The sequence below is a fragment of the Canis aureus genome, chromosome 1 (genome assembly GCF_053574225.1).
Source record: "Canis aureus isolate CA01 chromosome 1, VMU_Caureus_v.1.0, whole genome shotgun sequence".
Classification (NCBI taxonomy): Eukaryota; Metazoa; Chordata; class Mammalia; order Carnivora; family Canidae; genus Canis; species Canis aureus.
The window spans coordinates 108,807,363-108,825,467 of NC_135611.1; the positions used below are offsets into that span (position 1 = coordinate 108,807,363).

Genomic DNA, 18,105 nt, shown 5'->3' on the forward strand with positions numbered 1-18,105 from the left:
AAATAAAACCTGTGTTATTATAGTTGTAGTAATAATTGAAGTGGTAACAGCCATGATCAAAGCAAAGTAGGCTTATATGGCACTTACTCTGTGCAAGGGATTGTTTAAATTGCATTGCACGTATGAACTGATATAATACAACACTCTTATGAATTGGATGCAATTGTCTTCTCCACCTTACACAACAGGAAAGCATCTGAGTCGCATAGCTAGGAAGTGGAACAGCCAGGAGTTCAAGCAATCAAGCAGCTGGATCAAGCAGCTAGACATTCACCAATAATGTCTCTAACATGAAGGGTTACTAATGATGATGGTTTTGCTCTGGGGCAGAGATGGGAATCAAACCCAGATTCACACGACTTAACGATTCACAGTATTTTCCACCCAATCAAATGACTTCTGTCCAAAATAAATACCTACACACTTTTTCCTGCAGTGTTCCACACATGTGGAAACACAAGGACGTTTAGGTGTGCTGAAATTTCACTTGGCCCCCACTCACGAAGCATTGCTTGCCTTAAGCAATGGGCCAGAGATGTTCACTAGACGTCATTGTCAAAATTTCCTGCAATCGGCTCTCTGCTCCTTAAAATCAGAAATCTAGTTTCTCATCAAACACTTAGTTGCTGTGGCTAGCCAGGGAAAAGATTGTGAGGATTCTTCTCATCTACTTTCCACCTGGCATGAACATGAGAAACGACCTTCCAAGGATGACAACCACCCTGTCATGATTGTGTAGCTTGTGCCACATTCTGACCTCACTGCTTTACCCACATTATTTCCTAGAACCCTCACACCAGACTCCAGAGGGAGGCACACTCTAGTCATTCAGCAATGGCTACTGAGCACGTGCTATTTGTCAGGCACTCTTTTGTTTTACTGAAGATCAAGTATTGAACTGGAGAAATCATACCTCCAAAGTCTACAATCTAGAGGGGAGAAAGGTAATAAAGAAGCAAATGCACATTCATAGAACTGGATATGCATATTGACATGGGTGTGAATGCCAGAAATTGGACCACAGAGAGAGAATCGCTGTGTAAAAGATTGTATCAGGGTAAGAGGGAGAGACCGAGAATTGTGGGAGCCTCTGCATTAGAGAGAGTGACTGAGAATGGCCTTTCTAGAACAGCTGACACTGAATCATGGAGATCTGAAGAAACAGAAGGAGTCCCACCCCTTATCTTCTGGGAATGGTGTTTCTGCAGACAGACACAAGTCAGTGCCTGAGATTGCATTGTATTTGGGAAGCTAGAGAAATAGCAGGGAGACTGCTCGGTTTGGGGAAGAGATGGGCAAAGCTCAAGGTCAGATGGAACAGGGGCTTTGGCGTTTTTCCTAAGTGTCATGGAGGCTATAGGGGATTTTCATCTCAGCAGCGACATGACCTTGCTCTAGCTACTATGTGGAGAGAATGGAGAGGGTGCAGAGGTGCAAAGCAGCAAGACTGGTCAGGTACCTGTGTGATGTGCTGGGGGAACCATGGTGCTTGGATTAGAGAGAGCATTGGCAGAAGCAGGAAGTGGCTGGTCCTAGGACGATCTTAGTGATAAAGTCCGTAGGCCTGGCTGGCTACAGGGTGGCAGATAGGAATAAAGGATGACTCCAGTGTGACCCATGCATCCAGGTGAATGGCTGTGTCATTCACTGAGATGGGACAGCAGGATGAGCAGGTTTGGTGAGAAAAATAAAGAGAGTACTTGGATGATCACACTGTTATGGATGAGAAAAACAGGATTGAAATCATTTCCGCCAATTGCTCAGAATCTCACAGCAAGAGAGGTGGACACTAAATTAAACCTCAAGCATTTCGACTCTTAACAAAATGCATATCCTCTTTCTCTTCAGTACTTCTCTGCGTGTCACCAAATCCCCTCATCTCTGGTTCTCTCCTGAAACTTGATTCCATGAGAGCTACTGACTAAAGGTAAGTTACCAGTTGTCTACATATGAACATGGCTCAACTCTTCCAAGAGTTGAGACACTTTTGTTTGTTATGTTGACTTTCAATTCATGCCTGTTATCTCAGATTCCCATGGTTCAGACTAGCTGAGGCGAATGATCTCATTTTGCAGAGATAAATCAGGGTGTTATGGGCTAAATTGTGTCTCTACCCCTGCAAATGTATTCATTGGTGCCCTAACACCCAGTGTGGCAGTATTTGGGGATAGGCCCCATAAGGAGGTAATAAAGGTTAAGTGAGGTTGTAAATCTAGGACCTTAATCCAGTAGGCTTGGTGTTCTTTTTTTTTTTTTTTTAAGATTTATTTATTTATTTATTTATTTATTTATTTATTTATTTATTTATGATAGACAGAGAGAGAGAAAGAGAGGCAGAGACATAGGAGGAGGGAGAAGCAGGCTCCACGCCGGGAGCCTGACGTGGGACTCAATCCGGGGACTCCAGGATCGCGCCCTGGGCCAAAGGCAGGCGCTAAACCACTGAGCCACCCAGGGATCCCTAGGCCTGGTGTTCTTATGAGAAGAGCCACCAGAGATCTTTTTCTCTATATATAAGCATAGCAGAAAGGCCATGTGAGGACTCAGGGAGACGCTGGGCATTTACAAGTCACAAAGAGAGCCTTCACCCAGAAATCAAATCTGCCTGCATTTTGATCATGGATGCCTAGCCTCCAGAACTCTGAGAAAAGACATTTCCATTTTCCAAGCCACCCAGTCTCGGGTATTTTGTTATGGCAGCCCTTACAAATTAATACACAGGATTTCAGGAAGATTTGCGTATCTTATCTACACAACTCTCAAAAACAACAATGTCTGGTGAAGGGTGAATGCCTGCTACTCATTGTGTGCTGTGTCACTGTGAAACATGCACCTAATGTCCCCAACTAATAAGTGGGAGACCCAGGATTTAAAAGTTAGTCTATCTGACATTAATGCCCGTATATTTTCCACAGGGTCTAGAGCCAGCATTACCAAAAGAACTAAATCCAAACCCAAGGCCATTTTTGCAGAAGATAAAATAGCCCCACATAATCCCCTCTCTGCTAGAGTCATTAGTGATTTCTTTCTGGGTTTCCCTGTGATTCACATGAAAGCTCTAGAATCTAAGTCCAGCTCTGCCCCTTAGTAGGTTTAGGACCTTTGGTTTGGGGATTTTTTCCCCCATTTTTCTTTTTCCTCATCTCAATCCTACTAGCATTGTTGCCTAGATACCAATCCTGGTTCTGAAAAATATTTTATCACAGCTGGTTGAGTGCCTTGGGGGCATAATAAAGATTCAGTTGAGCAAGAAAGGAATAATGGGTCCCCTCTGGTGTCCATGTCGGCCCTTCCAGAGGGTAGGGTGTTCTGGGTCCTGCTCAGAGTGTCCTGAACATGCCTTTAGGGGGTGGGTCCAGGTGAATCTCCAGAAGGTGCCTCACAAACACTGCACATATTTATTACCACCTCTGTGACTTCATGAATATTCAGGAATATAACTTTCCATGATCTTTGGGAGAAGTCTCATTAGAATTGACAGCATTTTTCTAAATTTACCCATGGGGCAGTGGCTCAGTCAGTTGAATGGCTGACTCTTGATTTCCACCCTCTGCCCCACCCCTCCTCAAATAAATAAATCTTAAAAAAAAAAAGAAAGAAATACTTTAAAAACAAATAAATAAAATTTACCCCAAAAAAAGAGAGAAATAAATCAAAGTCAAAGATGGTCTCTTCCCTGACAACAAAAGCTCCAGTATTGGCCACAAACGTTAGCTGATTTTTTTTTTTTTCGTTAGCTGATTTAAATAAAAGGTATGGAGAACTGGTCTCACATTCCCACTGATTTTGTTTGTAGCATCCTGGACAGTCATTGTTATGGCCTGGAAACAGTGGTGTAAGATGAGTAACTAGAATTAACTGAAAGAAAGAAAGAAAGAAAGAAAGAAAGAAAGAAAGAAAGAAAGAAAGAAAGAAAGAGGAAAGGAAAGGAAAGGAAAGGAAAGGAAAGGAAAGGAAAGGAAAGGAAAGGAAGGAGGGAGGGAGGGAGGGAGGGAGGAAGGAAGGAAGGAAGGAAGGAAGGAAGGAAGGAAGGAAGGGAGGGAAAGATATTCACTGGGTTCTCCAGTGGGATGCATGTGGCCCCAGCATTTCAGAGATCCAGCGTGCAGGTTCAGAAAGCAAAAGTAACTTCCCAGGGTCACTCAGCTGGCTGCCTGGAATGAACCTGTGCTCTGCCACTTCTGACTCAGTTTCCCCATATGTCAAGCCAGAGACACAATTCCCACAACATGAAGCTGTTTGAGACCTCTCCCAGCCTCATCCCCGCCGTGTTGCTTACAGGGGACTGACAGGTGACCTCCTTATCTGCAGAGCCCAGAGACTGTGTCAAGATCCATCCATTTTAGCAAAATAGCAAAACACAAAGAGCAAAAACCTATGTGTCAGATAGGAGAAACCCAGCTTCTCCTGGCTCTGTGCTTTTATCAAAGTTCCCCCACTGCCCTCAAATTCCATTTTTTCATCTCTACTTGGAAAAGGCAGATGTGTTTCTAACCAGTAGCCAGTCCTCCTATGTCTGCAAATGGGCTGTAAGTGAAGTAACTCTGGGAAGACCTTAGCTCAGAAGGACATGGAAGTGTGAGGTTAGCCCTGGGGGTTCACCAGGACTCCAGGTCCCCCCCCCATTTACAGGTACTCACTCCTCCACTCCTTATCTCTCTTACAAAGTGGACAGACCTCTTCCACTCTCCCCAGTTCCCTCCAGAGATGGTGACTGGAAAAGGTATGCAAACATCCATCAAGCCCATACAATGGAATTGGAGTTAAGATCTGTCCTCCACGTAGGGTGCCTAGGTGACTCAGTCGGTTAAGCGTCTCTTTTTTCTTAAAAAAGACTTTATGTATTTGTTCATTAGAGACACACAGAGAGAGCCAGAGACCAAGACAGAAGAAGCAGGCTCCATGCGAGGACCCCGATGTGGGACTCGATCCCAGGACCCCAGGATCATGATCATGATCTGACCCAAAGGCAGACGCTCAACCACTGAGCCACCCAATTACTCCAAACGTCCAACTCTTAATTTCAGCTCATGTCATGATCTCAGGGTCGTGAGATGGAGCCCCACATTGGGCTCCTCTCTCAGCGCAGAGTCCTCTTGAGATACTCCCTCTTCCTCTGCTCCTCCCCCACTCACAAGCACTTCCTCTCTAAAATAAATAAATAAATAAATAAATAAATAAATAAATAAATAAATAAAATCTTTAAAAAACAGTTATTAAGGGAGTAAACAGTACTCAATGGATATGGAAGGATCAAGCAAGCTACAGAGCAAGGGTGCCCAAACTTCAGCGAGCATCGGGTCACCTGGAGTGCTGGCTACTGCTCAGGAGGGCTGGTCCTGGCCCCAGGGTTCCAGCAGGTCTGGTGTGGGGGCTAAGGATTTGCATTTTTGACTCTTGTGCAGGTGAGTTCCTAAACCATGTTCCTGATTCTTCTATGCACCCATGATTTAGGGCACAGAGAACCTGCCGTGGGGTCAGTCCGGGTGCCGGGTGCTGCGAGAGCAGCTCTCATGGGAGGAGCAGGAGCAGAGGGTATAAATTAGAGGCAAGTATCTGCTCAGACGCAGGCCATCTGCAGGTCACTGGAGGTGATGAAAAGTCTAGCGAGCTGGCTGTCCCTGGCTGTCTGTATGAGTGGGCTGAAAGCAGGTGGGTGAAGGAGGGGAGAGGGGGGTCACGGCAGGAAGGGGAGACACAGGATGCAGCAGGGCAGGAGCCAGATTCAACCCACTGTCTCTGAGGTCTTTGACACACAGCATAATAGCTGGTGCAAGACAGAGGATGTGGAGGCTCCGCTTATATCAAGTGTCTGAAATTGTCAAACTCCTAGAAACGCCGTGCAGAGGGGTGGACGCCAAGGCTGGTGAGAAGGGAGCCGGGGGCTTGCTGTTCTGTGTGTGCAAAGCTTCAGTCATGCAGGATGAGGACGGTCTGCCTGCAGTCAGAGTACTGTATCCTGCCCTTAAACGTGTGCCAAGAAGGTAGATCTCATGCAGAGTGTTCTTGCCACAATCAAAAAAAAAAAAAAAAAGAAAGAAAGAAAAAGAAAGAAAGAAAGAAAGAAAGAAAGAAAGAAAGAAAGAAGAAAGAAGGAAGGAAAGAAGGAAGGAAGGAAGGAAGGAAGGAAGGAAAAGAAAGAAAAGAAAAAAAAGAAAAGAAAAGAAAAGGACACTTGTTTTTTTAGTTGTTTTATTTGTTTGTTTTTTATTCATGAGAGACACACAGAGAGAGAGGCAGAGACATAGGCAGAGGGAGAAGCAGGCTTCTCACAGGGAACCTGTTGCGGGACTCGATCCTACGACCCCGGATCACAACCTGAGCCAAAGGCAGATGCTCAACCACGAGCCACCCAGGCATCCCGAAAGAGGACACTTATTATGTATTGTCTTGTAAAGTTCTCTTTTGTGATTTCCCTTTTATAACTTGAAGTTTGAACCGTCTAAATTGCCTCCCTAGAAAACAAATAAAGTCAATAGAGAGCAAGTGATCTTTATCTCAGTCATCGCTGTGGTAAGGTAGGCAAATCCCCTAGAAGAGCCCCTGCCCTGCATGCGCACAGGAGGGGTACACGGTGCTTTCCCACTCTCTGGAGCCAGAGAGACGGTACATGGCGTGGGGTGCCACGGGCTGTCCAAGCAGAAGGCACTGGAACCTGCTCGAGGGTTTGGGCTTAGGTTGGCGGGTTCTGGGGGCTGGGTGAGAAAAAGCCGGAGTTGGCTCCGTTGAATGCTGCCAGGGAGCAGGAGGTGATTCTGGGCCTGGGTGTCCACAAACCCTCTCCGTGGAGAAAGCAGGCCAGAGAGAGGAAGAATTGGTGGCGGAGCAGCAGCCACTCATGTCAGCCCAGGGGAAGGCGTGGCTGGTAACCTGGGGCACAGCGACCTGGACTCTACCTGTGCTTACACAAGATTCCAAGGCCGTCGGTCTTGCTGTCTCACTGTGTCACGATCTCACAGGACACCTGTCCGATGAGATGACTCTGAGTTGCTTGTGTCCAGCTGAAGAATGGCATTGCGCAGCAGCAGGGGCCAGGCTCCGGGGTGTTGGGGGGCTGCTTTGTTTTCTCTCTGTCAACACACGGAGGGCGCTCAGTAGGTCTTCAGTATCAGTGCTGGTGTTTCTCCAGCATCATGAGCTGGGGGAGGACCAGGAGGACCAGGTGGGAGGAGTCAAAACCATTTATCGAATGGTAAAAATAGTAATGTTATATAAATAATAGTGAAAGGGAATATAAGGGAAGGGAGAAGAAATGTGTGGGAAATATCAGAAAGGGAGACAGAATGTAAAGACTGCTAACTCTGGGAAACGAACTAGGGGTGGTGGAAGGGGAGAAGGGCGGGGGGTGGGAGTGAATGGGTGACGGGCACTGGGGGTTATTCTGTATGTTAGTAAATTGAACACCAATAAAAAATAAATTAAAAAAAAATAAACCAAAAAAAAATAGTAATGTTAGAAAAAAAAATAGTAATGTTAGGCTGGAAGTGTGATGCGAGAATGACCTGAAGCACAGTGACAGAAGGTCTGTAAGGATTTGGCACGTTCAGCCCTACCCGTAGATGAGAATGGCCAAGGACCGCTTCTGGGGACACCAGGGTCTGAAAGAAATAGCCTGTTCCCTGGAACCAGGCCAGGGTAGACGTGAGCCCAGGCTGCACCCATTTCTGACTGTGGACGATGTTTTGGGTGAAAATCTCTCTCTGATCTTTCACCTGTAAAATGAGAAGCCTGCGGGTATTACAGACACCAGAGAGGAGAGGTGGGTTGATATTAGGCACCGCGGTGGCAGAGCCAAGAGCGCTGTGACGGACAAAGCAGAAGAGTCACCCCACGGCAGCTGGCATTTGTAACGAAATGTCAGCACCCGTGGTTTTATCCTGAAGTATCCTAACTCGCCACCAGAACCGAGAGGGGGCTCAGTTGTGTGGCAGCTCCTCTAAGGGTTCCGGGGACGGAAACAGTCCCCCCCCCCCCCCCGAGACAGGATCATTTTAGAGGCTCAGTTTCTGGAGCCTTCAGTACCTGGACTATTTAGTTTTGTGGCTTTGAAAGTGATTCCCTTCTCTACAGCTCCACTTCTGTATCTACAAATTGGAGGTCATTATTAATATATAACCCATAAATATATCCTATAATAATCCCAACCTTACAGGGGCAGTGCAAGCATCGGTGTCAATGAGATAATTGGCATAAGGCGCTAAATACAAAGGTGGGCACCTAGAGAACCACCTCCAATGACCATTTATTTAGCCATGCCTTCAAAATCATTGACATCTTGTTGGCTTCTCTCTGGAGACCGAGGCCATGATCCCTTAACATGGATGCCAGACACACCACACAGTAGCTCCCGAGTTAGAGTGTCATCCAAATCTACAGCATTGTAGTATCTTAGCATTGTTGTATCAGGGATAAAGTGAGGATTATGGATTAAGTCACAATGGACTTAATCAAGGATTAAGTCACAATGGACTTAATCATGGATTAAGTCACTTGCACAGGTAAAGTGACAATTCCAAGATAGTAGCAATATCATTTTCAGAACACAGCCTCTGAAGTCAGACTTCTTGACTCTCGACCTGGTTTTCACCAGTTGGTGGTCACATGACTCTGGTCCCGTTTTCTCATCTGTAAACTGTTGGGAGAATGGGGAGAACGGGAGAGCTCTAAATTAGAACGTCTCCTAGGGCTGTTTTGGAGGTCAACTGAGAACAGTAACTATAACATAGCAGCAGCAGATTAGATCGTAACCAATGTTTTTGGGTAACGAGCTTTCTTACTTCCCTTCTAGTCTTTAACAAGACCTAACCTGGTTTTTATGGTCTAACCTCACTCCCCAGAATGGGCTCAGGGATGATATAAGAGCAAAGTTTTCCAAGAAGCAAAACGCAACAGAACAAAATCACCCCCGAGGTTACACTGAACAAACAGATTGTTTTCCTGAAACGTTAACATGTGGACAAAACCAAGAACATTCCCTCCAAACTTCAGACTTGTGGGATTTCAACCAACGGGTGAAAGTTGAGCAAACTAGATTTACTCCAACTTAGTCCAAGAAAAACCTTGGGAATAGTCGGAGCTCATACCTGAGTTAATGGGCTTTTCTGGGTAGATGTGAGTTAGCCCACTCCTGTGGAAAGTGACCACAAAGTCATCCAGAATGTGATAGCGTACGTTTTTCTGCAACAGAAGGGCAGTTGGCTACATGTGCTTCAAGATATTTTAATAGTCATTAGTCTAGGAATGGAGTATTTTAGGAGGCGGTCTAAATTTTACCCTTTTTTTCTCTCTCTCTTTCAGAATTGATTTCCCATTTAAACCCTCCGGTTCTAGGTAAGGAGACACCTCTTTATATGTTAGCATCTCAAATGTCAGCCACAGCCATGAAAAAATATCATGTTCTTGAAGCTCCTCGCACTTCCCGCCATTTTGCTCTTTCTTTTGTTATTCTTCTGGCACCTTCCCTGGTCATGACAGCCAAATCACATATTCATAAAATACACCCATTTTAAGTGTACCATGCAATGATTTTTAGTAAATTTATAAAGGAGTATAAACATCACCACAATCCAGTTCTAGAACATGTTCATCACCCCCAAGAAGATCCCTTGTATCCATTTGCCATCACCCCACATTCTTGTCTCCAGGCACAAGCAACCACTAGTCTACTTTATTTCTCTATAGATTGGTCTTCTGGGCATTTCATATAAATGGAATCATACATGTGATCTTTTATACCTGCTTTTAAGTTAGAAAGTTAATCATGGAACTCATATGTGCTCACCATAGATAACGTTGCCTCAGTGTCTCAGTTCTTGGAAGAATTGATTCATTTCTGCACGTGGACAACTGGTACTCAGTTTTAACCTACACACTCATGAAATTGGGAATTTTGAGAGAAATGGAGGTGTGGGAACACTTTATGGGGTAATCAAGCCAGTGAAAGGGAAACTTCTTTTTTTTTTTTAAGATTTTAATTTTATTCATGAGAGACACACAGAGAGGCAGAGACACAGGCAGGGGGAGAAGCAGGCTCCATGCAGGGACCCCGAAGTGAGACTCGATGCCGGGACTCCAGGATCATGCCCTGACCTGAAGGCAGGCGCTAAACCACTGAGCCACCCAGGGATCCCCAAAAGGGAAATTTTAGTCCTAAATGTTAGTTGGTTTCTTAACTACTTCAATCACCAACCACTTGTTTGGGGATTGAACCAACATAGCCTAAAGTATATACTGGAAAATATGGCCCATTAGCCCTCTTGACTTTGGGGTCAGAAGGAAGCTATTTTCAGAGCAGTCAGCAGGAATCAGAGTCTCTACATGTGGGGATCACATGCTGAGGACCAAAGCTGACCTTAGCAGGAGCCTCGTGACAGTGCCCAGTTCACTGGACTGATGTGGGGATATCATTAAATGCATTAGTGCTTGTAAATTATTTATAATATGTCCAACAGAGAGTAAACTATATTATATAAATATATAATAATAAATAATTTAATAAACATAACTAATGCTAACTCATACAAATTGTTAATTTAAAATATTAAATAATAAATATCAAAAAGACAAATAATATAGTCAAATAACAAAATGCTAACATACTTAATAAATAACATTATTAAATAATAAATATAATGTATATCAATAAATAACAAATAATTGCTAAATAATAAAAATAAATTTATCTTGTGTCAAAATTATTTCAGGCTTGTGAAGGGCCAACCAACACTTATTCGTTAAGTGTCTATTATGTGCCGGTCCCTATCTGTTGATATCATGGATCTAGTTTTGAACCAGATACATAGGGTCATTTCTGACAAATGAGAAAGATTCTGAACAAGTCATTGTGCATTAAATAATTATAAGAAGTGAGAACTTGTGCAAAAGTGCAATACAAGTAGATCTAACACAGTCTGGATGTTCCAGAAATTTCCATGAAGATTCACATCTAGGCTGAACCTAAGAGGAGGGTGAACAGGCAAAGAGTGCAAGATTTTCCTGCCAGGCAGGGAAAATTGTGTGAGTAAATCCCCAAGGTGAGAAAGATGGTGGCACACTCAGGATGCCTAAGAAGGCATGAGGAGAAAGAACACAGGAAAGGTGATCCACCATGAGGCTTGAAGTCCAACATCAAGCAGAATATCATAAGCCATTTCAGTGCTACTTCTCATCCTGAGAGTGGTGGGTTATGAATAGGTTCAGGGGAAGGGCAGGCTGGTCTTTGGGAATAAACATTTCTCTGCAGTGTGGAGAATGGATGGGACAAATAGGATGGAGGCATCCAGAAATAAGTTATTGTCATAGGCAAGGCAAGTCATGATGCTAGGTAGTGATCAAAGTGCAGAGAGGAGTGGATAGCTTTGAGAGATACTCAGGACCCAACTCTGGCAGCTAAGAGACTTACTTTTCTAGGACAGAGGGAGAAATGAGAGTATGAGAAAGACTCCAGAATTTTGGCTTACAAGATGAAGTGTGGGCCCTCTGGTCACGTATATTTAGTGCCACACACAGGTAATGCAATTGGTGAGACCAAACACATGTGGACATGGAGCAGTGAGTGGGCAAGCATGGTGCCATAATTGGGACTGGTGTTAGAAAGTCAATTCCCTTTGCAAGCTTGACCCACACCTGGCATGTTTCCTCTTTTCCAGAGTTTGTTAACAGTACCTGTGTCTTTCCATTTATGTTTGGTGACACCATCTACTACAACTGCATCTCTGTCCACAGCGATTATGATTGGTGTTCACTCGACAAGAAATTCCGAGGGAGATGGCGGTACTGCACCGGGGAAGGTAGGCATGGTTAGGATGGGCTGTCTTGGATGCCTAAGGATCCAAGAAGTGACTGACTACTACAGTAGCTAAGTGACTTTGGCATTGGATAAATGTGACTCTGAATCCTGACTGTTCTACATGTGTTGACCTCTTTGAAAATAGTTGGGTATGGTAGACAAAACATACGTTGTGAGTTTAGCGATGGTTGATCCTAAAACTTGCCGTGTCCACATTTCCCCTTCTGCTCCATCCTTTCTCTGCAGATCCCCCCAAGTGTACCTTCCCCTTCTTCTTCAGAAGCAAACTCTTTCACAAATGCACCAAAGAGGGCTATATTTTGAATTGGAGTTGGTGCTCATTGACAAAAAACTATAACCAAGATAGAAAATGGAAGAAATGCTCTCCTCATAAGTAAGTTGGCTGGGGAAGGAGGGTGTGTATGTGTGTGTGTGTGTGTGTGTGTTGAGGAGAGGTCTCTTAAAGAGGGATACCTTCTATGTTAATGGAAAAGGAAGCTTGAAGTCTGCATTACCCAGTGATGGGTTAGATTGCGAGGGTCAGCAAATGTTTCCTCTAAAGGGTCCATTCGTAAGAATTTTAGGCTTCACGGATCTTATGGTCTCTTATATACTCAACTTTGCCCAGTAGCACAAAAGTAGCCACAGGCAATAAAAAAAAAAATGAGCATGGCTGTGTTCCAATAAAACTTTATCTATGGACTCTGAAGTTTGAATCTCATATAATTTTCAAGGGTCACAAAGTATCAATCACCTTCTGATTTTCATTTTCAATTAACCACTTAAAAATTAGAAAACCAGGTCAGCCTGGATGGCTCAGAGGTTTAGCGCCACCTTCAGCCCAGGGCCTGATCCTGGAAACCCAGGATGGAATCCCACGTCAGGCTATCTGCATGGAGCCTGCCTCTCCCTCTGCCTGTGTCTCTGACGCGCTCTCTCTCTCTCTCTCTCTCTCTCTGTGTGTCTCTCATGAATAAATAAATACATAAAAATCTTAAAAGAAAATAAGAAAACCAGTAGTTCATGGGTCATAAAAATAGATGACAGGTTGGATTTGGCCTCTGGGCTCTAGCTTGCTGGCCCCTGGTTTGAATGATCTGTCCTTGACCCCATGAAATGAAGAAATGAGGTTAGTTTCCTTTGAAAAGAAGATATGGGAAGGAGAAGAAGGACATTACCCCTGCTGTCGCAGTCACATCCCTTCTTTGCTTCCTATTCTCTTCCACAGAAGGAAATCCAACTAGTGGCTCAGGATGTGTTCTTCTGCATTTATTCTGTGCATTTACACAAAGATAACAATTTTAAGGTCTTTTAAAACATGAATGAATGATACTATCCCTTTTGTCCTATGACTTGATCTTCATTTAAATATACACATCAGGAAGATTTTTCCACGTGAATGCATAAATCTACCTCAGTTTTCTTCACACTTTCACCAAATATCAAAATATGGATATACTATTATCCTATTAAAGTATATTTGCTTGTCTTTAATGGGTGCCTTCTACATTGATTTTTAAGCGTGTGAGGGTTGGCTTTTTAAAAATTATTATTACTGCGGATCCCTGGGAGGCCCCGTGGTTTAGTGCCTGCCTTCAGCAAAGGGCATGATCTTGGAGTCCAGGATCAAGTCCCTCATCGGCTCCCTGCATAGAGCCTGCTTCTCCCTCTACCTGTGTCTCTGCCTCTCTCTCTCTTTCTCTGTGTGTGTGTCTCATAAATAAATAAATAAATAAATAAATAAATAAATAAATAAATAAATATTTTTAAAAATAAATAAATAAAAATAAATTTTTTTATTATTATTAGAATAGCTGAGTGGAACCACTGGGTCAAAGGATATGTACATCTCAAGTGTGTGCATTACATTTTAGGTTATTCCAAATTATCCTCCATCAACATTATTAGACTGCTCATTTCTAACTTTCTTAACACTGAAAAATATCAGTTTAATAAATTTGTTCAAATAACGGACCACGTAACTTGTGTTTAATAATCAAGGGTTAAAATAATCAATAATGACACTGATTTTGAGAGTGAGAGGGAAAGGCTTTAAACCCTCCTAAAGGCACCAATCTGCAAAGTGCCTCTGTCATGTTCCACTTACTCACACTGTTTAGTTCTTAGGGGTAGACCAGATCTCCCATCAGAAACGAACCCAATCATCCTGTCTTGGAGTGTGACAGACTGTGATACTATTCTAACCTCTGTTTTTCTCCCACAGTCTTTAAATAAGTCTTGGTGTCTTGAAGGGACAGAAGTTATAGGATTCATCAGCTGCCTCTCGGAATATATTGTCTCCCTAATTATTGCGGCAATAAAGATGTGATGCCTCTTCCATATGGATGACTCCTTTTGTTGAAAAAAGGCACAGCCAATGCTCAATGGTAATCAACGCAATGCTGGCCGTGGTGGGGTAGGGAACCAGTAGGACATTTGTGGGGAAGAGCAGGCATTCAAATCAAGATCCTGGTGAATTGCTAACTGTATAATATTTGGTAAGTTAAGCAAATTCTCAGAGAGATTCGAGCTTCCCCTCATGCAGTTTTAAAATTAAAGTATAATATACACATTTAGTTTTTTGAGGTAAAATTTATGACATAGAATTACCCACTGTAATGTGAACAACTCTGTGATATTTAGTACACGATATCATGCAAGCACCACCTCTATCTAGATCCAGAACATTTTCATTACCCCAGAAGGAAACCCTGTACCCATTAAGCAGACAGTCCCCCTCACCCCCCCTCCAGCCCCTGGCCACCACTCATCTTCTGTCTGTGCTATGGATTGGCCCATTATGGATGTTTCATACACGTGGAATCAGATGATATGTGACCTTTTGTGTCTGGCTTCTTTCACTTAGAATAATGTTTTTGAGGTTCATCCACTTTGTAGCATGTATCATTGTATCAATACTTCATTTCTTTTTTATGGCAAAGTAATATTCCATTCTATGGATCTACCACACTTCGTTTATTCATTGACATATATATTTTATAAAGTGCAAAGGTCATGTCTGTGGAGACCGGTGAATTTTCACAGACTATAGAGTCCATGTAACTGACCATCATACTAAGAAACAGATCATTTCCAGCCCTGCTTCCTGCCAACTTCCAGGCTCTAACCACCAAGTAGAACCACCCGCCTAGTTTCTGACCATGTAGATAAGTTTTATCTCTTTTTGTATTTCATACAGATCAAATCATACCCACATATCATGTGCATGGGATTTATCCCTGCTGTTTGTTTGTTTTTTAAGATTTTATTTATTGGGGATCCCTGGGTGGCGCAGCGGTTTGGCGCCTGCCTTTGGCCCAGGGCGCGATCCTGGAGACCCGGGATCAAATCCCACATCGGGCTCCCGGTGCATGGAGCCTGCTTCTCCCCCTGCCTGTGTCTCTGCCTCTCTCTCTCTCTGTGACTATCATAAATAAATTTTAAAAAATTAAAAAAAATATTTTATTTATTTATTCATGAGAGACACAGAGAGAGAGAGAGGCAGAGACACAGGCAGAGGGAGAAGCAGGCTCCATGCAGGGAGCCTGATGCGGAACTAGATCCTGGGACTCCAGGATCGTGCCCTGGGCCGAAGACAGATTCCAAACCACTGAGCCACCCAAGGATCCCTATCCCTGCTGTTATATGTGGATGGAGATCCTTTTTCATTGGTGAATCAGTTTCCACTGTGTGAAGGCACTTCAAATTATTCATCCACGTTACTCTTGACAATCATCAGGGTGGTCTTCATCTGGGAATGTAATGGGCAGCGCAACTGTGAACATCCTATTGCATATCTTTGGTGAGCATATATTAAGATTAAGAATTGCTGAGTCAGGGCAGCCCGGGTGGCTCAGCGGTTTAGCACTGCCTTCAGCCCAGGGTGTGATCCTGGGGACCTGGGATCGAGTCCCACGTTGGGCTCCCTACATGGAGCCTGCTTCTCCCTCTGCCCGTGTCTTTGCTGCTCTCTCTCTCTCTCTCTCATGAATAAATAAATAAAATCTAGAAAGAAAGAAAGAAGAAAGAAAGAAAGAAAGAAAGAAAGAAAGAAAGAAAGAAAGAAAAATTGCTGAGTCGAGGGCACCCCTGAGTCAGGGGTGGCTCAGTCTGTTGGGCATCTGCCTTCCACTCAGCCATGAACCCAGGGTCCTGACCTCACGTCCAGCTCACTGCTCCGCAGGGAACCTGCTTCTCCCTCTCCCTCTACCATTCCCTTCATTTGTCCTCTCTCTCTCGTCAAATAAATAGATAAAATCTTGGGGCGGGCCGGGAGCCCGAAGCTAGAGAGCCTCTTGGCGCCCAGCGGCTGCTCGCGGCAGCCCGGCGGCCGTCACCATGCCACAAAATGAATATATTGAGTTACACCAGAAGCGCTATGGCTATCGTTTGGATTACCATGAGAAAAAGAGAAAGAAAGAAGGTCGAGAGGCTCATGAACGTTCAAAAAAAGCAAAAAAGATGATTGGTCTGAAAGCTAAGCTCTACCATAAACAGCGCCATGCTGAGAAAATACAAATGAAAAAGACTATCAAGATGCATGAAAAGAGAAACACCAAACAAAAGAATGATGAAAAGACTCCAGAGGGAGCAGTACCTGCATATCTATTGGACAGGGAGGGGCAGTTCCGAGCTAAAGTACTTTTCAATATGATTAAACAAAAGCGAAAAGAGAAAGCAGCAAAGTGGGAAGTTCCTTTACCCAAAGTTCGTGCTCAGGGAGAAACAGAAGTATTAAAAGTCATTCGAACAGGAAAGAGAAAAAAGAAAGCATGGAAGAGGATGGTCACTAAAGTCTGCTTTGTTGGAGATGGCTTTACTAGAAAACCACCTAAATACGAAAGATTCATTAGGTCAATGGGCTTACGTTTCAAAAAGGCCCATGTAACACATCCTGAATTGAAAGCCACCTTTTGCCTGCCAATACTCGGTGTAAAAAAGAATCCCTCATCCCCACTATATACAACTTTGGGTGTTATTACCAAAGGTACTGTCATTGAAGTGAACGTGAGTGAGTTGGGCCTTGTGACACAAGGAGGCAAAGTTATTTGGGGAAAATATGCCCAGGTTACCAACAATCCTGAAAATGATGGATGCATAAATGCAGTCCTGCTGGTTTAACAGCAGTTCCAGGCAAGTAATCCCTTATAATTACTGAAGACTACACACCTGTCAGGAAGACCATCATTGTTGTGGTTCTGGATGCTACCAAACAGCCTTACATATCTACAGTCATCAAGACATTTATTCTACTGTAAAAAAGTTGAAATAGACATTTATTAAAATAAAAAAAAAAAAATCTTGGGACACCTGGGTGGCTCAGTGGTTGAGCATCTGCCTTCTGCTCAGGTCATGATCCCGGGGTCCTGGGATCAAGTCCTGCATCAGGCTCCCTGCATGGAGCCTGCTTCTCCCTCTGCCTGTGTCTCTGCCTCTCTCTCTCTCTGTATCTCTCATGAATAAATAAAATCTTTAAAAATAAATAATAGGTAAAATCTTTTAAAAAATTGCTGAGTCAGAAGGTATAAGTATGTTCAACATTCCTAGTTACTGGCAAACCATCAGACCATGGAAGTAGGTAGAAGACTCAGGATTTAGCGTATTAACCTTACGTCTGGGCACCGACTAACAACCCGAAGAGAGTCTGGGCAGAGGTGAGGGAAGACTTTTCTTTGTTTGCTGAATTCTTGAGAGGTCAAATGGAGGTGCCTGAGCCTCGTTCTCTACCATAAAGCAAAAGCCCACATGCAGTAGGACAGTGAAGTGGACAGTTCTTACGTCTGTCCTCTGGTAGCTTCCCCCACCGTTCCCATGGTTTGGTTAATTTGAGCCAATAAAAGTTTCCCTTTTTGCATAAGTTAATTCTATTAAGTTACAACCAAAAAAAAAATCCCACTCCCAGGTTTCTCAGTTCAAGAATAAAGAGATTTTTGAGAAGGCAGCTTCACCCCTGCAGCTGATTCACCAACTATGGTCCCAGCTATAGACCTGGAAACAGCGCCTGGCCCTTGAGGCCCCAGCCACAACTGTTTGGTGTGGGGTCTGTCACGAGCACCCCAGGGATGCTAAGGGATGAGGTGGGGATGGGGGGGTGGGGGTATCTTGCACGCAGACCCACAGACCTCGGTCCCACAGTGGACCCTGCAGGGGCCCATGAACCAGCTCCAGCCCCTGGAGAACACTGATTCAGACACTCGCCCACAGACAAGGGCACCTTTGTGCAATTCCAAGAGCCCAATAGAAAAGTGTCAGGACATTGCCGGAATCAAACAGTACAAGCTTGGATGGACCCGAGAGGAAGAGTCTAACTTTACCTG

The 18,105-nt window shown here is 43.9% G+C and overlaps 1 protein-coding gene across 5 annotated transcripts; it reads left to right on the forward strand.

Annotated features, from left to right (window-relative positions):
• Positions 1-1,703: 1,703 nt before the first annotated feature.
• LOC144283141 (ribosome biogenesis protein NSA2 homolog) lies at positions 1,704-17,063 on the forward strand. Of its 5 annotated transcripts, none has more exons than XM_077846897.1 (6): positions 1,704-1,927; positions 9,298-9,330; positions 11,649-11,789; positions 12,035-12,182; positions 14,013-14,175; positions 16,040-17,063. In XM_077846897.1, the coding sequence occupies exon 6, from the start codon at positions 16,127-16,129 to the stop codon at positions 16,907-16,909; it is 783 nt and encodes a 260-aa protein (XP_077703023.1). In that variant the 5' UTR covers positions 1,704-1,927; positions 9,298-9,330; positions 11,649-11,789; positions 12,035-12,182; positions 14,013-14,175; positions 16,040-16,126; the 3' UTR covers positions 16,910-17,063. The 5 variants fall into 5 exon arrangements, with proteins under 5 accessions (XP_077703023.1, XP_077703045.1, XP_077703059.1 ...); XM_077846919.1 differs by having other exon boundaries at positions 11,725-11,789; XM_077846908.1 differs by lacking the exon at positions 1,704-1,927 and adding an exon at positions 5,531-5,652.
• Positions 17,064-18,105: the final 1,042 nt, after the last annotated feature.